Consider the following 20,732-nt stretch of genomic DNA (forward strand, 5'->3'; position numbering starts at 1 on the left):
CCCTGCTCTCTCAGCTGGTTCTTATTGTTGTTCTCTCATTTTTAAATCTTTTCTAATTTTATCTAAGTTACCTAAATTCACTTAAAACTTATTTCAGCCTTTCTAAGGAGAAGAGAAAAAAAGATCCTTCAAGGGACACATAAGGGCTTGTGCTAGATTGCTTAGGGGGCTTGGGGAAAGGAATGGGAGGCTGCCGCTAATTCTCAAATGTTGACTTCTCACCAGCCCTCCTTAAACTTATTTCTGCCATGCAGACAGTGCACAGCGCCCAGGGAAATGGCGGGTCTTGCCCTTTATCCATCTCCTTTGCCTCTAGAACATCGGGATACCTTTCCCATGAAGAAAAAATTATAGTCCCATCGATATAATAATACTAAGTCAAAAATACTTGAATTTACATTGAATAGATGTTCTCATTTTTTTCCCTTTAAAACATTTTTTAGTTTTTTTTTTTTTTCAGGTTATAAAAGCAGTATTAAAATGCCCTTTGTAGGAAAATGTAAAGCAAAAAAGTAGAAAGCAAAAATAAAGATCACCTCAAATCCCATCATTATATTAAGAGACAGCCCCTGAGAACACTGTGCTATCTATATATAAATACAGATATAAATACATATATTTGTATCTAGCCTTTTCCTATGCACACATAGATCTGCCATCCTATAATAACCAGCTCCATTGCTAATCAGTCAGCACCACTTTAGGGATAGAGTTCTTGTTCCCTATCTCTAGATTTTGTTCCAAAAGCATTCTCTTTAGTCTTTAGTCAAAGATGCATATTTTCAAAGCAAAAAGTAACAGAGACCCTGTGGCACTCCCCACGTTTGCCATATAATTTTCTGCAAGGGGAGAACTCTCGCATCCTCTTTAATCTTTTGGTGTTTGGCTCTTTGTTTTCAGAAAGGAAGCTACTGCTGGAGATGGTAGAAGCATCTGCTCAAAAGTTAACTAGAGATTTGGACTCAAAGTGTGGTCCAGAGACCGCAGTATTAGCATCACTGGGGAACTTGTTAGAAATGCAAATTCTCAGGCCCCACCTCTGAAATCAATCTCTAGGGTTGGGAACCAGAAATCTGTGCTTGAATAAGCCTCCTGGGCGATTCTTTTGCAAACTTCTGTTTAAGAAGCACTATTCTAAACCCGCCCATGGTACTCAAAGGAGTGTCTCCTGGACAAGAAACTCAGCATCTCCTGGGAGCCTGTTAGAGAAGCAGCATCATAGGTCTTGTCCCAGACCCTGTGAATCAGAATCTGCATTTTAACAAGGTCCCCAGGTGAGTCATGTAGACGCTGGAGTTTGAGAAGTACTGGTCTAGATGAATGGCTCCTTCCCAACTTGGAGAGTCTCCTTCCATCACCCACCTACATGATCTGTGTTTGATTTCCCAAGGGAGCTGATGGTTTCCTGCAGAGCCCTCACGAATCCTGGGCCATATAAATCCATATTAATCAGAATGGCAATTCCGGCCAGCACATTTAGGGGACTGAACTTCCTATTTCTTGCATGCGGAAACAAGATGCTGTAGACAGTGACTTGCACCCTCCCTATGTCTGAGCTCTAGGAATAATTGATGGGATGGGGCCATCTAAAATATTTCAAACATGAGAACTTTCTGGCACCTGTAACTCATAAATCTTAGTTTTTTTCTTTTTTTTTTTTTAAGTAAATGGGGATAATAAAAAGTCAGGGCATATTTCAGGGCTATTTCTAAGGTGCCTAATGGCTTTATCAAGTAATTAGTTTTCATCTGCTCAAATAGGTAAGTCAGGAATTTCTATAATTTGAAATACAGCTTTCGACCCCGTTGCACTATAGTCTAAAGGACATTCAAGGTGGGAAATAAGCCTCTTCTCCAAGCACTTGGGGAAATGAGGAAGCTTTTTGAGTAAAGATTTCCACAGGTGCTTAGGATATAAAATTGCAACATTTTCCAAATCTTCAGATGAATAATATTTAGTGGAGTTACTGCATCTTTATATTAAACTAGAATCTTATAGAGCCAGTGGCTAGGATTCCAAAGTAAATAGATACTGTAGGTGGAACCCCAACGTGTTTTCTCTCATGGGTCTATACAAGCAAGGTGAATGAAATCGTTTCATTTCAGTTGGGACAAGGTGTTAGTTGGCATTAAATTGTCAATATTTAACTTTGAGGGCAGGCCAAGGGGAAGACATTTCCAGCTGGTACATGTTTAAAAGAAAACTCTGTGGATAGCAGATAGTGTCTAGTAGGGCTGAGCCCCTGCTGTGGACTCCCTGGGTGATGCAAATAATTAACGAGCTTGGCTGCTAACCGCACGGTTGGAAGTTCCAGTCCACTGAGAAGTGCCCCAAAGGAAAAGCCTGGTGATCCACTTTAAAAAATCAGCCATTGAAAACCCTATGGTCCACATGAGGTCACCAGGAGTTAGAATCAGGGTTGACTTGAGGGCAACTGGTACAGCCCCCACAGTATATTAAGATCACCTGGGGGAGCTTATAAGCAATTTCAGAAGCCTGGATCCCACCCTAATTCACTTATTCTGGCAGTGGTTGAGCTATTGATCTATTTGCTTAAACAGTGCAGATAATTCTAACATGACCTACAACGGAGGGCCACGGAGCCAGATGATGTGGCCTGTGTAGAGTTTAGGCCAGTGCTTCTCAAGCCTTAGTGAGCACTTGGATCACCTGGGGATTTGGGGACACTCCAGAGTGGGATTCAGTAGCTCTGGTGGCAGCTGAGATTCTCCATTTCTAATAAGATCCTAAGAGACGCCACATAGGCATTTGGGCTTGTTAGATTTTTATGCCCTGTTCACTCAAGAGCGGCAGGGCTTGTACATTATTTCTAGGCAAATCACATATCTTGGATACCACCAAGTCCGCCCATTAAAAAGCATTATTCCAGTGATTCTCAAAGTGTGGTCCCCCTGATCAGCAGTCTCAGCCTCACATGGGACCTTATTAGGAATGCAAATTCTCGGGCCCCATCCCAGTCCTACAGAACCAGCAACTCTGGGAGCAGGGGGACTAACACTCGGGGGTTTAACAAGCCCTTCAGGTGATTCCGACGCACCAAGCACTACATGACGCTAATGTCAAAGAATGTGGTGCTAATCAGAGACGAAGATAATTTAAGTGGGTGTGGAGGTGGCCTCTAGAGAATAGCTTTGTCTTGTTTTGTTTTGAATCAGCTTTATTGAGGTATAATTTATATATAATATATGGCCTATGGGTTTTTGATTACATTTTTTCAATTGCTAACTCATATCCTTAGGGTGAGTACTATCAGTTGGGGCAATTCAAATTTTAAATCCTTATTCCCAGGTGTCATGGGCTGAATTTTGTCCCCCCCCCCCAAAAAAAAAGTGTCAACTTGGCTAAGCCTTGATTCCCAGTATTGTGTGACTTCCCACCATTCTGTGACCTGATATGACTTTCCTATGTGTTGTAAATCCTGCCTCTGTGATGATAATGAGGTGGAATTAGTGGCACTTATGTTAATGAGGCAGGACTCAATCTACAAGATTAGATTTTGTCTAAAGCCAATCTCTTTTGAGATATAAAAGAGAGAAGCAAGCAGAGAGGCAGAAGGACCTCATACTACCAAGAAAGATGCACCAAGAGCGTAGCACCTCCTTTGGACCTGGGGTCCCTGTGCAGAGAAGCTTCTTGACTAGGGGAAGAATGATGACAAGGACCTTCCTCCAGAGCTGGCAGAGAGAGAAAGCCCTCCGCTGGAGAAGACACCCTGAATTTGGAGTTCTAACCTACTAGACTGTGAGAATAAACTTCTGTTTGTTAAAGCCATCCACCTGTGGTATCTCTGTTATAGCAGTACTAGATGACTACGACACCAGGGTTTAAATAAATACACACATACACAGGCACTACTGTGTGTGCTGATGTACTTTCAAGAAAGTTACAGGCATTATAAAAGCAATGCAGGCAGCCAAAGAGAGGCTGGCTAAAAGGATGTTGCACAGCTGCAGAAAATCCAGGGGCTGGTGGTGTTCCAGGATCCCATTAGGTAGCAGAGAGATGGCCCTAGGGAAGTCTATTAGAGATAACAGCACCTCCATCTTCCCCAAAAGAGATATGTGCAAAGCCAGGACAGTCCTGGCTTAGAAGGCCTTGGAGCCTTGGGAGGACACTTACTAATTAGCTACAAGAAACAAGACATATGACCAAGAACCAATGGTGCTGCTACTCTCTGCTTTCAGCCAAGATCCATCAGACATTAGCAATGGTATCCCTCCTTCCACATCCTCTTCTGAATCTGGCTTGAATTTCTGGTAGTTCCCTGTTGGTGCACTGCTACAACCATTTTTGAATTATCTTCAGCATAATTTTACTTGCATGTGATAGTAATGATATTGTTTGATAATTCCGCATTTCTTTGTATCACCTTTCTTTGGAATAGGATCTCTTCCAGTCGGTTGGCCAGGTATCTGTCTTCCAAATTCCTTGGTGTAGATGAGTATTTCCCACACTGTACTCATTTGCTGAAACATCTCAGTTAGTATTCTGTCAATTCCTGGAGCCTTGTTTTTAGCCCGTGCCTTCAGTGCAGCTTGGACTTCTTCCTTCAATACCGTTGGTTCTTGCTGTTACAAACCAGGGGCCTAAGCCATTAAAGGCTTCTTTCTCACTTCACTAGTCCTACTACTCCAAGGAAACCTCATGATGCAGGTGACAAAACTCTCTTGAAAACACCAGCAAAACTTCCTCTAGCATGTCTGCTCTTGAACATGCATTTTGACAAGGAGCCGCACTATTCAATAGTCCAGCCCTAAGAAAAATGACGGTAAAAATCCAGATTTGACAAGAAAGACACGAACCTTCAAAAGAAAACAAAGGCAGACATTCACAGAAAATACTATAGGGGTTAGAGAATACAAAAACAGTGACACAGGGGCTAGGGCTGGTCCTGCTGATAAGCCCAGGAGGACCTTCAAATAGTGCCTGGTCTTCTTCACGCTGTATGATCCATAACAGGCCACTTGACACACAGGTTTTCTCTGAGAACATATGTAAAACAAATTCATTGTCTCTTCCCCTTCTACCCCCAGATAGCCAGACCCTCTATTCCTGATAATACTATCATCATACTCCTAGTTAATCAGACTTAAAATCCATCTCTACCTTAAAATTCTCCTCTAAATTCTTTCACCCAGCAACAAACTTTCTGAATATCACATTCAAATGTTTCTTAGGTCTTTCCACCTTGTGTAACTGGTTGAAGCCAAGAACAACGATTTTCTTGTATTCCATCCCAGTGTTCTCACACTTCAATGAGAATAGGAATTATCTAGGCATCTTGTTCAAATGCAGATTGTGATTCTGCATTTCTCACAAGTTCCCAGGTGATGATGGTGATGGTCCCTGGACCACACTTTGGGTAGCAAGACTCACGCCCACCTATCACCACCATATGTTAATCTTCTTAGGATATAAAGATCATCATACCTTTCCCACAACCCAAGCCACAACCTCCCAAGACCTCCCTAGGATATTCAGGTCAGGTTCCAAGCATTTAACTGGGTACTCAAAGCAGACCACAGCCTTACTCTAACTTTTCAGTTTCCCAACAAAAAATGTTCATGCCAGCCTCCTCACTGGGCCTAACTCTGCGTACTTTTCAGCTTCTGAATCTTTGCTCGTGTTCTAACTTCCATCTGCACAGCCTTCCTTTTTCTAGGGACTGTCCAAAATGGACATGACCATAAGGTAAGCCAACATGCCACCCCTCTTCTGGGCACAATATTGCACTTTTTTTTTTTTAATAGAACTGCTTCTCTCCCCTCCTCTCTCCAACCACAGAGTCATGTGTACTAGTAGTTTGCCTAGCTGGCATCAGGGATGGTGATGTGGTGCAAGTTAGGCTAACCTAAGGTCATTCCATGGGACTTTCAAGTGTCCTGTCAAAGCAACTAACCTGTAAGGACATCTGTATTCCCCTTGGCACAGGTGTTTTTTTTTTTTTTTTTTTGGTAGAAATTCCTTACTTCTTAGGACAAAGTGACTGCAGTGGTTACATGATACAATTTCCTTCTTTTACAAATCAGGATAAGAGGGCCCATAGGATTGAAATGATTTTCCCAAGTTTAGAATTCATCAAATCATAATTCTTGGATGACTAGCTGAACAAGGAATAAAAGAACAAACTGGCATCTTCGTTTAAAATGCCAATGAGATAAATACATTAAATCGATACTAGCATTTACCTTAGTGCAAGTCCATTTAATCAAGTACCTTCATGCTGTATGCTCGCTCATGTTTAGAACTAAGGTGCTAAATGATCCATAGAGATCTTTGCCATTTGGCACACATAGCGGTTTTTTTTTTTTTAAAGGAATTATTTGTCAACATTTTAACATCAGCAAATTTTAGGTAAAAATTCACATTTCCGGTATCTCATGGAAAAACAATGACAACACCATCAACAATCTGGCAACCACAGACCCATGTTTCAATAGTTTGAAAACTGGCTGGAAGTAAGTGGATGCTGCCCCCTTAGGTAGACAATTTGCTAACATCCACACCAGCCCGTTTCTCCTCACCTGGCACTGTTTAATTGCTCACACCTTCCTGGCTCTAAAAAACTAAGGCTTTGATGATGCACAAATGAAGACACAATTTCAGAGTTCTGAGAGAGCTGTCGTGGAAGAGACGCTGAAGGACTGGGTTCTGAGACAGGCGGTCTTGAAAGAGCAGAATGGGAACCCAGAGAACAGAGGAGTATGAAGAAGATAAAAGGGAGCTGTGGGAGCCCCAGTGGTGCAGTGGTTAAGAGCTTGGCTGCTAACCAAAAGGTTGGCAGTTTGAATCCACCAGCCACTCCTTGGAAACCCTATGGGGCAGTTCTACTCTGTCCTATAGGGTCGCTATGAGTCAAAATTGACTCGACAGCAAAAGGTTTGGGTTTTTTTGGTTTGGTGGGAGGCCCAGGAGACAAATGTCACCTACTTCACAGATTCCCTTAGGAACACAGTCCTCCTAAGGCCAGAGTTGGATGGTCTCTAAATTCAAGCCGGCAGTGAACACTGTTACCTTTATAGGGCATGTAGCAAACACCTAGGGGGGATGGGGCATGTAGAGCTTAAGAACACACACCCGCTTGTCTGCTCTGATTCACAGCTCTGTCCTCAAGACAGTTTTCTAATGTCCCTCACCTATTTATTTCCAGTGAATGTAGAACAGTTTTAAAAAAGAAAAACAATACAAGAAAATACTAATTTTCCAACTTGGAAACATAAAAAAAAAAATCATCTGACACTTGAGCCACAAAAAAATGTGAGGCAATGTGGAGAAGAAACTTTCATCATTTAATATACTGGGGCTTTTTGATTGACAGAAAGTTCAGATTTATAATTTAGCTACTTTTGAACGCAGCTGATATCAGGTCTGGTAAGCCTGGGTGAGCTAATGCAAGTTCTTCAAGGCTTCCACAAGAAAACAAAACAAAACAAACCCATTGCCATAGAGTCAATTCCGACTCATAGCGACCGTACAGGACAGAGTAGAATTGCCCCACAGGGTTTCCGAGGATCGGCTAGGTAGATTTGAACTGCTAACCATTTGGTTAACAGTCAAGTTTTTAACCACTGTACCACCAGGGGTCCTCTGCAAGAAAAGCAGGGTATAAACGTTAGTTATTGAGCTTTTCCACATGGCAGTGATTCTCAAACTTGAGTGTGCCTCAGAATCACCTGGAGGGCTTGTAAAACTCAGAGTTTCTGATTTTTAGGTACAGTGAAAAACTGCATCTCTAACAAGTTCCCAAAGGAGCCCTGGTGGCACAGTGGTTAGGAACTTGGCTGCTAAGGTTCAAAACCACCAGCCCCTCTGCGGGAGAAAGATGTGGCAGTCTACTTCCATAAGATTACAGCCTTGGGAACCCTATGATGAGGTTCTACTCTGCCCTAAGGCCTCGCTGTGAGTTTGAATCGAATCAATGCCAGCAGGAACAAGTTTCCAGGTGCTGCTCAAAGTGCTGGTCTGGGGACCATACTTTCAGAACCGCTGCCAAGTGTAATAGAATTAAAACCGTGTTTCAAGAATACCATTTTAACACATGGTTCTTTTAAACAAATGTATTTCCGGGGTCATAGAAACCAGTTCACTTTGAAATACTGTTTTTCGTTGTTTTATTTCAGTGAATTCTAATCAGTGGCTAGGCAAGTACAACGGATAGGTCTATAAAAAAACAGGCAAAACAATGATTGTGAGGATGGAACAGGGTCGGGCGGTGCTTCATTCATTTTGTGGTACACAGGGTCACTATGAGTCAGAACTGACTCGATGGCACCTAACAACAACAACAACAAGTCTATGGGTGTCCCTGGGTGGTGGAAACGCTAACAGAAAAGGTTGCCAGTTTGAATCCATATAGGGACGTCTTGGAAGAAAGGCCTGGCGATCCATTTCTGAAAGGTGAAAGCCTTGAAAACCCCACAGTTCTTCTCTGCAACACACGGGGCCGCCAAGAGTTGGAACTGACTCCATGGCAGCTGGCAGTGATGGTGGCAGGTCAATGCGTATGCTGCTGTCAAGTTGATAAAAATTTGTTTGGGTTCCACAGTCGTGATTTTTGGTCTAGTCATACGCTAAACCAGTGGGTCTCAAACTTTAGCTGTATCAGAATCACACTTGCTAAAAAAGACTCTGGGCTCTACACCCCCAGTTTCAGATTCTTTAAGTCTGTCATAATTTCCTTTTCTAAGAAGCCCCCAGGTAATACTGATGCCTCTGATGTGATCCTTTCTGAATAGCATTGTGCTAACATATTACTAGGGGAACTAGTGGGGTGGAGGAGGGGCGGTGGGAGGCTTTGCAGGGTATTAGCACAGACAGTAGATAAAACCAAACCCCTTGCCAGGGAGTTGATTTTGACTCATAGTGACCCTATAGGACAGAGTCAGAACTGCCTCATAGGGTTTCCAAGGAGCAGCTGGTGGATTCTAACTGCCAACCTTTTTGGTTAGCAGCTGAGCTCTTAACTACTATGCTACCAGGGCTCCAGAAAGTAGGCAGGATTGACTAAATACAGAACTTGCTTTTTTTTTTTTTTTAAAAAAAAAGAAAGGATAAAATCCTTCTCCAGGAACCGGGGGAGTAAACCAACTCACAGCAACCCTATAGTCTTCTACTCAACATAATTTCAACTTCAGCAAAGCAATTTTGACATTCAACTCCATTTGTTAAAACAAGATTTTATTACCTGTAATAAATCGCCTGACTTTATCTCCTTGTATACAGACAGAACACTTAACATTTTTGTCACTTAATTTCTACAGTAGTTATTCATACACTTACTTAACGATTTGGCTATAAAGCATAATTTGTGGAGTTCACCAAATACGTACAACATGCTTAAAGTATAACGAGCAGACTGGAAATTGTCTAAACTCAACCTGAATCTTTGCATATTGAACCTCATCACAACAGCTTATTTTTGTAGTCAAAGGAAAATTAAACTTGATATAAAATACCAGACTTATTTGTGCAGTTGTTTTTTTTTTTAATTAAAGGTTGCTTTTTTTTTCAATCTTATGTTCAGTCAACCTGTGACTTGCGTGTGCTGTGCAGTGCTAGCTGTAACTTAATGAAAGCCATCTGACCTCCCTTCAACTCGCTGGGAATCCTCCCCAGCTAGCCGCACTCTGAGAGAGAAAAAAACTCGAGAGAAACCGGAGTCACTTTTCTAACCAAAGACAGTCAATACAATGCCCGGCATTAAGATATTTGTAGAGTTTATGGTAAAATGGTGGGCAAAGAGATGAGGGTGATGCAAGAAAAAGAAAAGCTTTATTACAGTTTAGAAAAAGTAGGAGAATGCCTTGCTCACGTTGCCACCTTTATTCATGGGAGCTCTGAGCTACATGACCCACCCAAACCCAGTGCATCACACGTAGGACTAAACTATTACCTAAAAGCATATTGGGTTTGGGGTAAAAGTGGCAGCAATTTGTTACCAGTTATTTTTAACAGAGAGTTTTGAAGGAGAGGAAATGAGAGCTAAATTTTCTAACTGGAATGGCAGGAGGGACTGAGGTAATCAGAGCATAATGATCTAAATTGGAAAGAGGCCAAGACACCAGGGTTAAAACCTGCAGTCTTGTCATGGATTCTTAGTAACAGCCCCATTCCATCCTGAAAAGTCACTCTAAAAATGCCACCATGGAATCCCAGATCTTTTTGTTCCCTTTAGACTATCATGGAAGAACTTTGCTCAGTCTTCTTGTCAAAAAGATCGTTTTCCTTGCTTTTATTAAACTGTAAAAATTGAGGTGTACAGCATTAAGGGCTGTGCTTACCTATCTGCCTGGGATAAGATTATTGGCTGAGTCAACAGGTTTTTATTGGGCACTTATTAAATGTTGAAGAGTGACTGTTCTAGATATTGAGGAAACAGCAGCGAGCAGAACACTGCCCTCATGTGGCGGGAGGAAGACAGCAAATGAGTAAATGAATATATTGATGTAAATAGTGGTGTTATGAAGAAAAATAACAGTGTAACAGGTTAGGAAGTGCTGAAGGGTGGAAAGACAGGGAGCTCCTGCTAAAGTAATATTCCAGGACAGACTTGGGAAACACAAGGGAGAAAGCTCTCCATGTACCTGGGATACGTGTGTGTTCCAGGTAGAGGGAACAGAGAATGCCAAATCCCTGAGGCCAAAGGTAGTGCACGGGAGGAAGGAATGAGAAACGAAGGTGAGGATTGTATCTTGTAGGGCGTTGTAGGCCATGGAGAACTGAGAACAGTAGAGTGATGCCATATGAATTACATTTTTAAAAGGTTTCTTAAAAATACATGTATATATAACACATTAGCCATTTCAACCATTTTCAAATGAGTGGTTAATACTGACTCTTAACTAAACAACGCCTTCAGTGCAGCTTGGACTTCTTCCTTCAGTACCATCAGTTCCTGATCATATGTTATCTCCTGAAATGGTTGAATGTCAATCAATTCTTTTTGGTATAGTGACTTCCATCTTCTTTTGATGCTTCCTGCCTTGCTCAATATTTTCCCTGTAGAATCCTTCAGTATTGCCACTCAAGGCTTGAATTTTTTCTTCGGTTCTTTCAGTCTGAGAAATGCTGAGCGTGTTCTTCTCTTTTGGTTTTCCATCTCCAGGTCTTTGCACATATCATCATATTACTTTGTCTTCTCCAGCGCCCCTTGAAATCTTCTGTTCGGCTCTTTTACGTCATCTTTTTTTCCTTTCACTTTAACTCCTCACATCCAAGAACAAGTTTCAGAGTCTCTTCTGACATCTAGTTAGGTCTTTTCTTTCTCTCCTGTCTTTTTAATGATCTCTTGTTTTCTTCATGTATGATGTCCTTGATGTCATTCCACAACTTGTGTGGTCTTCAGTCATTAGTGTTCAGCGTGTCAAATTTATTCTTGAGATGGTCTCTAAATTCAGGTGGGATATACTCAAGGTCATAGTTTGGCTCTTGTTGACTTGTTCTAATTTTCTTCAGTTTCAGCTTGAATTTGCATATGAGTAATTGATGGTCTGATCTGCAACTGGCCCCTGGCCTTGTTCTGACTGAGGGTACTAAGCTTTTCCATCATCTTTTTCCATAGATGTAGTTGATTTGATTCCTTTGTATTCCATCTGTTGAGGTCTACATTTATAATCACCATTTATGCTGGTGAGAAAAGGCATTTACAATGAAGAAGTCGTTGGCCTTGCAAAATTCAATCACTCAATCTTTGGCATCATTTCTATCACCAAGGCCATATTTTCCAACCACCTAATCTTTCTTCTTTGTTTCCAACTTTGGAATTTCAATGACCAGTAATTATCAGTGCATCCTGATTGCATGTTCGATCAATTTTAGTCTGCAGAAGTGGGTAAAAACATTCAATTTCTTCATCTTTGGCCTTAGTGGGTGGTGCGTAAATTTGAATAATAGTCATATTAACCCTGAGGACTAAGGTGCGCCTGACTCAAGCCATGGTGTTTTCAATTGCCTCATACACATGTGAAAGCTGGACAATGAATAAGGAAGACCAAAGAAGAATTGACACCTTTGAATTATGGTGTTGGTGAAGAATGTTGAATATACCATGGACTGCCAAAAGAAGGAACAAACCTGTCTTGGAAGAAGTACAACCGGAACACTCCTTAGAAGCAAGGATGGTGAGACTATGTCTCACATACTTCGGACATGTTATCAGGAGGGATCAGTCCCTGCAGAAGGACATCATGCTTGGTAAAGTAGAGAGTCAGTGAAAAAGAGAAAGACCTTCAATGAGATAGATTGGCACAGCGGCTGCAACAATGGGCTCAAGTGTAGCAACAACTGTGAGGATGGCGCAGGACCAGGTAGTGTTTTGTTCTGTTGTACGTGGGTTCGCTATGAGTCAGAACCGACCGAATGACACCTAACAACAACAACAATTTAATTAAACCCTTATTTGAAAATGGTTGAAATGGCTAATGGTTTGTTATATAAACTTCACTACAATTAAAAAAAAATCCATTTGAAATAAGTATATCAAAGATCCCATTCAAGACGTAGAAGAAAAAAGAAGTAAAAAGGCTTGCTCAAAGTCAGGAAAGCTGCTTCATATCCAAGTTGTTCCTCCATATAAAGTACATTTAAATTGAAAGTTGGCCGATTTGCCTGGATTAAATGTTTGGTTAAGTAAATTGTTCAGAAAGGTCAGACTTCAAGTGTAATAAGAGTACAAGATTAAGAATAGATTGAAGAGCTTTACTGGATAGATATTGCCAAACTACTTCTGTACTGGAAACTCTCTTAATTGACCTCACTGGTCAGACCAACACTTGTCAGATGTACATAAGACCCATGTAAAAACACACTGACCCCCAGGGATTGCTGAACACTCACAGTTAGTAAGTTACTTTCCAGTATATTGCTCCATTTTCCTCTCACTATTGGCTTGCATGCTTACCATGAGTGACTTACGTTTGTACTTAAACTTACATTTGTTTATGTCAGTTGTGATATAAAGTTACATAGACCCACGGAATATTATTGTGGAAAGAAAGAGCGTTGTTGCTTTTCTAGTTGAACTTTTTGGAAAAACTTCTTTAAAGGTAAGCTGTTCAAAATTTTTTTCTCAAACTGTATGGGCAAGACAACTTAAAGGATTGGGGACAAAAGTCATGTAACAGTAGTTTTCCGTACTCAGATTGCTCCAAGGACGTCTTAAAGTTTCAGATCAACTTTAAAGAAACCAAACTGGATACATGATAAAATGCATTATGAGTGTGGTATACACCAGAAATACAGAGAACCCAATCAACAGGCCCTCACCTAAAGAAAAGCCTTCAGGCCTAACATTAAAAGATTGGTCAACTTTTGACAAATATTTATATGCCTCAAGTTAAAAGAAAATGTTTAAGATATGTATATATTATTCTTTAAGACGATTATTTGTTTTGACTGACTTTTCTGATAAAATGATCAGAAATACAGCTTCCCACTCTCGTTGTTAGGTGGGGTCGCATCAGTTCCAACTCATAGTGACCGTATGTACAACAGCAGGAAACACTGCAGAATCCTGCATTACACTTACAGTCATTGGTAATTTTCAGCCCATTGTTGCAGCCAATGTATCAATCCATCTCACTGAGGGTCTTCCACTTTTTCTCAGACCCTCTACCTTACCAAGCATGACGTTTTTCTCCAGGGACTGTTTGCTCTTGATAATATGTCCAAAGCTTTTGAAATGAAGTCTTACCATCCTCACTTCCAAGGAGCACTCTGGCTGTACTTCTTCCAAAACAGACATGTTTGTTCTTTTGGCGGTCCATGGTATATTCAATATTTTTTGCCAACACCATAATTCAAAGGCATCAACACTTCTTTGGTCTTCCTTATTTATTGTTCAGCTTTTGCATACATATGAGGTAAATGAAAATACTATGGCTTGGGTCTGGCGCACTTTAGTCCTCATGGTGACATCTTTGCTTTTCAACACTTTAAAGAGGTCTTTGGCAGCAGATTTGCCCAATGTATTGAGTCTTTTGATTTCTTGACTGCTGTTTCCGTGGGCATTGACTGTGGATCCAAGCAAAATGAAATCCTTAACAACTTCAATATTTTCTCTGATTATCATGATGTTGCTTATTGGTCTAGCTGTATTTTTGTTTTCTTTATGTTGAGGTGTAACCCATACCACGAAGGCTGTAGTCTTTGATCTTCATCAGTAAATGCTTCAAGTCCTCTTTACTTTTGGCAAGCAAGGTTGTATCATCTGCATATCACAAATTGTTAATTAGTCTTCCTCCAATCCTGATGCCATATTCTTCTTCATATAGTCTAGCTTCTTGTATTATTTGTTCAGCATACAGACTAAATAAGTATGGTGAAAGGATGCAACCGTGATGCACACCTTTCCTGATTTCAAGCCATGCAGTGTCCCCTTGTTCTGTTCAAATAACTGCCTCTTGGTCTATGTATAGGTTCTGCATGAGTACAATTAAGTGTTCTGGAATTTCCATTCTTCGCAATGTTATCCATAATTTGTTATGATCCACATAGTCGAATGTTTTTGCATAGTTAATAAAACGCTGGTAAACATCTTTGTGATATTCTCTGCTTTCAGCCAAGATCCATCTGACATCAGCAATGTTATCCCTCGTTCCATGTCCTTTTCTGAATCCAGCTCAAATTTCTGGCAGTTCCCTGTCAATGTATGGCTGTAACAATTTTTGAATTATCTTCAGCAAAGTTTTACTTGCATGTGATATTCATGATACTGTTTAATAATTTCCAAATTCTGTTACATCACCTTGCTTTGGAATAGGCACAAATATAGATCTTCTCCAGTCGGTAGGCTAGGTAGCTGTCTTCCAAATTTCTTGGCATAGATGAGCGAGGGCTTCCAGCGTTGCATCCATTGGTTGAAACGTCTCAACTGGTATCTTGTCAATTCCTGAAGCCCTGTTTTTCGCCAATGCTGTCAGTGTAGCTTGGACTTCTTCCTTCAATACCACCAGTTTTTGATCATATGCTTCCCATTACACAGGCTAAGCGGGCTTTTACTGTAGTCCGTGGCCCCATGATTCCAGGCTCTGAAGCTACACCCGATTATAGAACAAAACCAAACCAGTTGCTGTTGGGTTGGCTGACTCGTGGCAACCCCGTGTGTTTCAGAGTAGAACTGTGGCTTTACAGGGTTTTTAACAGCTGATTTTCAGAAGCAGATCACCAGGCCTTTCTTAGGAGGGACCTCTGGTTGGACTTGAATCACTTTCAGTTAGCAGCCGAGCCCGTTAGCTGTTGGCACCACCCAGGGACTCTCCCTTCCTTACTTAAGTGGTACCACTAACTGAGTCACAAACACCATTTCAGGGACCCTGGGAGATCGCTACGATTCTCACTTGACCTGACTTAATTTGTTAGTTCTGCCATGATTTTGACCTGAGGTAATTATATCTGTGTGTCTTCTGCATAAATCTCTCACTTTGAAGGCTTGCCTGTTCTGCCAGGTATATACATATAGACTAGAAATAAACTGTCAGGGATGGGGAAAGTGTTGCCAGTGCTGGTGGTAGTAAATATTCTGACCTGGATTAATATAGTTAGTTTACGTTTTGAAATCAGGAAGTGGGCAAGGTTATCCACATACATATATATTTAATAAGAAATTTTGTTCAGTATCTTCAAGTGCCAATTGATGACAAGGAGACGCTCTAATAACTGTGGACTGTTTCATTTGGACAGTGAGATTTATATTTGATCAATAAAATATTAAATTCTAAGTGATTGTTCCCAGAAGCTGAATCAGCATTGAGTTTGAACTGAAAATCCCGTACTGAATTCTTTTGTAGTCCTTACTGGTCTGGCTAGCTGCTCTTAAATTTCAGTGGACACGTTCCTAAAGGAAAACACGAATGTTATCTTTAAGTATGCATACCATTCCACCCAAATACACACATATACACCACCTATTTGTAAGTATAGGTTTCAGAGCATAGGTTCTTAAAGAAATTGGGCCAAGACTGATAGCACTCAAGTCACAGGAAACAAAAACATTATAGGATTTACTGATCTGAGCCATCTTCCCAGGGTGCCCTTGTTCAGGGCATGAAGTACGGTTGGCAGCATCATAAAGGGAATCCAAAGGCCTAGGAGTTTTAAACTGGTTTCTGCCCCTAGCCTGCTGTGTGGTCTTAGATGTGTTCTTTTACCGCTCCGGCTTCGTTTTCCTCATCTGAAAAGTGAGGCGATAAGAAACCTTTCTAAGTTCCATTTCCAGGTCAAAAATTCTGTGACTCTGTGATCATAGTAGCTAACACACATCAAGGGGCTTTCAGTAAGAAAACTAGTAGAGTGAGCACTTTATACGTAATGACACACTTAATCCTCACAGGAATCTTTACAGTAGATATTTTTGTATCATTCCCATTTTACAGATGAAGAAAATGAGGCACGGAGAGGTAAGTCATGTGGCTAAGTCACGCAGCTGGTAAGTGGAAGAGCAAGGATACACACCCAGGCAATTTGGCCCCAAAGAACAAATTCCCGAGCACTAAGTCATGCTGTGGAGGGAGCCCTGTTGGTGCAGTGGTTAAGAGCTCAGCTGCTAACCAAAAGGTTGGCAGTTCGAATCCACCAGCTGCTCCTCGGAAACTCTATGGGGCAGTCCTACTCCGTCCGATAGGGTCGCTACAAGTCAGAATCAACTCGACGGCAATGGGTTTGGTTTTTTTTTTTTCTCTGATGTCATACTGTGTCTTGTAATATAACATGTTGACAAAAGCCAAGAAACACAGATCTACAGAAATGTCTTTTCCAAAATTTCAGGTGGCTAAATATATGTATCTGATTAACAAATCTTTTTGTGTGATCAGCATGGACTTCTGGGATTGAATGTTGCTATGGCAAATAGTGACTAGAAGATCTTTGTAGCAAATAGGCAGGTGTGAACTACAAGAAGAAGGAACAATGTTTGTTTAGATCAGCAGGGTTAAAGAAACCATTCAAACTAGGTGTCATATGAGCAGAGTAATAAAGCGACTTGAAAGTGCTGTAAAATCTGTTCTGCCAAAGCAAAGTGGCCGGGAACAATAGCACAAAACCAACAAAACCACCACCCAAGGACAGAAGCAAAGGCCCTTGTGGGACATGGAGCATCCATTCCTTACTCCAAGGCCACAAGGCCCAGAGCTTCCCAAACTTCACCGCCCATGCGAATCACCTGGGGGAGTCAGCAGAACTCAGTTCTGCCACGAGTTAGCTCTGAGTCCAGGGTCAAGTCTTTTAATCTCAGTTTCCTCAAATGATCTTACTTACATATGCCCTTCTCTCTCTAAAAATTGACATTTCTAACGATTCCCTTCTCATTCAACCTTGCCCTGAGTTTCCTCTCGTGGAATTAATGGGAAAATAAAATGCCTCCAATCACCCCTGGTCTCTGACAGGGAGAGTAAAGGTTCAGCACTCTTTACACATACTGTAGAAGGATAACGGGAGCTCCGTTCAGAGGTAAAAATACCCTAAAAGTACAGGATTTGCAGAAAAAAATGATCTGTTCGAGGCTTTCTACTTTGGCCAATTCTATTTGAGACTCTTTTGTCGAGGTGATGATATACTGGGTATGGTATTAGAAGACACATCTTAATCCAGTACTATTAAACCTAACTGAGGAAGAGGGAGTTTGGACTTCTTATCCATCTAGACCTGTGCAGTCCAATATGGTAGCCATCAGCCATATGTAGATATTCAGCACTTGAAACATGGCTAGTTTCAACTGAAGATAACCAGATTTTGAAGGCTTAGTATAATCAAGAGAACGTAAAATCTCATTACCTAATAATTTTTATATTGATTTTATGTTAAAATGACAATATTTTAGATAAACTGGGTTGAAGAGAATATTTTACTGGGACTAATTTCACCTGTTCCTTTTTAACTTTATAAACGTGGCTTCTAGAAAAATCTAAATGATGTATTTGGCTCACATTGTGTTTCTACTAGACAGTGCTGATCTAGATCTTGCTCCTCAAATTGTGTTTCTCAGGCCACCAGTGGCATGAACTAGGAGCCTGTTAGAAATGCAGAATCTTGTTTCCACCCCAGCCAAAAATACCAAACCTATTGCCGTTGAGTCAATTCCAACTCATAGCGACCCTACGGGACTGTGCTATAGGTTTTCCAAGGCTGTAATCTTTTTTTTTTTAATCTTTACATAAGTAGATTGCCATATATTTCTCCCTTACAGCGGCTGGTGGATTTGAACCATTGACCTTTTGGTTAGCAGCTGAGCATTTAACCACTGTGCTACCATGGCTCCTTGATCCTATCCCAAACCTGCTGAACCAGAATCTACATTTAACAAGATTCCAGGTGATTCTTGTGCACAGTCAAGTTTGAGAAATGCTGGGCTGATTTTTCCTATACCGTATCACAGTTGGTATTTAGGTTCTTTGTGTACATGAGTGACATCTTAAGAGGGTATTGTGCTTGCTGAATTTTCTACATGAATAATGTAGCAATGGAAGTTTTTTTTTTTAATTTTAAATTAATGATAAAAATCTAAAGTCTATCTTAAAATTATATAATGCATAAAAATTACACATACACAATATATATACATATATATGGGGCCCTGGTGGCACAGGGCATCCCTGGTGGTGCCGTGGTTAAGTGCTGGGCTACTAACCAAAAGGCAGGCAGTTTGAATTTACCAGCTGCTCCTTGGAAACCGTACGAGGCAGTTCTACTCTGTCCTGTAGGGTTACTGTGAGTCGGAATCAACTTGACAGTCCAGAGTACAGTGGCATAGTGATTATGAGCTTAGCTGCTAACCAAAAGATCAGTAATTCAAATCTACCAGCCACTCCTTGGAAACCCTATGGGGCAGTTCTACCCTGTCGTATAGGATCACCGTGAGTTGGAATCGGCTCAATGGCAACGGGTTTGGTGTGTATATATACATATATATATACACACACACACACACATATGTATACATATATATGTATATAGATATATACATATACATATATATACACACACACACATACATGTATACACACACGCATACATACAGTGGGAGGGAGGGAGGCTGGCTGTTAAACCGAGGCTACCTTAGTTACTTCTGGATTTTCAGCCACCATGTAAGTGAAACTGATGTTCACCAGATCTGTACCGCTGCAGACACACACTATCCGCCCTTCCAGGTCATTTTCTGATTTTCCAACAGCTTCGAGAGCCGCCAAGATTTTGGGGTCCTGTATAGAGATATGTTAGACACATACAGGAAAGATATGTTAGATCACAGAGCGCAGAGGAAACATGGTAAAAAGAGACCTGGTTTGACATATTAATACACATAGGCAAATGTTTTCTTTTTATCTAAAATGCCCAGATATCTATCATGATTCTAAACCTGTAGAGGTGAAATCTATAACATTATGTACTACTTGACATGGTTTTGATTAGAAAGGTATTATAATAGTATTGATTTAGAAAACTAGGTGTGAAGGTCTTTCCTTAGATTTTGGGTTCTAGTTCTTTGAGGTCCTAGATTGTGATAATAGTTTGGAAACTGCCTGTGTCCATGAAAATAGAAGAAGTCTCCCACTGCCGAAGACAGTCTTTCCCCGAGGTTTTGCACAGAACTGGCACAAGCATGGTATTACCACTACCAACAATCAAGGGTTACTCTCAAAAGTGAGATTACATTTTTCAAGTAGCCTGGATTACAAAGAGTGAATATTTTCATCTCTAGAAGACGTGGCATCCTCCACTGGAATGAAGGCTATGTAAACTGATCCATTAGGTGAAATAATGCCTTTGTTTCCCAAAAGAACTCAGGACAAAATGCCAACATACAGATACCCAGAGAATTTAACTAGTATAAAAGATGATGGCTTTTTTTTTTTTTTTTTTGGTCTTTTTAAACAAAGTGAGTAATGTAATTTTGTTTTGAACATCTAAAAACCTGCAGGTCTTTTATGGAACAGGGACTAAATACTGTGCCAGAATATTCTAAAAAGAGACGTCTTTTAAATTCCAAGCACCACTATGCAAACAGCTCCTTATTCAAACAAATCAGTCACTGTGAAGGAGGCTGATTTATGCACTCTGTCGCTCTTTTTTTTTCCCTCAGAGGCAAACTGAGCCTTCAAGGTGAGGCAAGGTTACCGTGCACAGGTGCACAAATATGGAAACACCCAAGCCAGTTCCATTTCTGCATCAACCACAGACCAGAGTGGATCACTGTTTGCTCAAAAACAGGGGCTTGTCAAATTAATTTCCCAGTTAAGGGAACTGTTCCTTTGATGTTGGCCTCACTCAAGGGTCTTTGTTTTCAAAGATTCACAACTTTTTAATACAGTTAAAGAAAACGCAATCCAATTCACCCAACAGTTACAGATGAGAGGATTTCTAAATGGCATCTGTTCTCAGTTCACAGCTGATGATTTCGGGGGAAGTAACAGGATAAACGGATTCTGAAGGCCATTTCCATCCTAAGTAAATCTGCATTTAGAAGAAGAGTATAAACATCAATCACAGGTACCTTGGGTACGGCTCCCAGCCGAATACTGTTGATGAGGGAGCATTCTAGCACTTGCCCTTCCTGCGGAGAGAGAATGCAACACAGCGAGTAAGCTTCAATTCTGCCAGACCCGAGGCACAGACAAGGTGCTTAAGGAAATGACTGTGATGATGAAGGCAAAACTGATTCGGGTAAGCTTGAAGAGGTAGTGAAAAGCAAACAACAATAATCGTCTCCAACTATCAGAAAT

At 40.9% G+C, this 20,732-nt stretch overlaps 1 protein-coding gene across 4 annotated transcripts in view; it reads right to left on the reverse strand.

Moving 5' to 3' along the window:
* Positions 1–20,732, reverse strand: part of PLCB4 (phospholipase C beta 4) — a 178,307-nt gene that overhangs the window by 126,184 nt on the left and 31,391 nt on the right. For all 4 annotated transcript variants that reach the window (XM_003411527.4, XM_003411528.4, XM_023550015.2 and 1 more), the window contains exons 3-4: positions 20,504–20,563; positions 19,068–19,211 (exon numbers count right to left, since the gene is read on the reverse strand). In XM_003411527.4, the coding sequence (XP_003411575.2) occupies positions 19,068–19,211; positions 20,504–20,563 (204 nt within the window). The remainder of the gene's footprint in view (positions 1–19,067; positions 19,212–20,503; positions 20,564–20,732) is intronic.

Source organism: Loxodonta africana, chromosome 24 (genome assembly GCF_030014295.1).
Source record: "Loxodonta africana isolate mLoxAfr1 chromosome 24, mLoxAfr1.hap2, whole genome shotgun sequence".
NCBI lineage: Eukaryota > Metazoa > Chordata > Mammalia > Proboscidea > Elephantidae > Loxodonta > Loxodonta africana.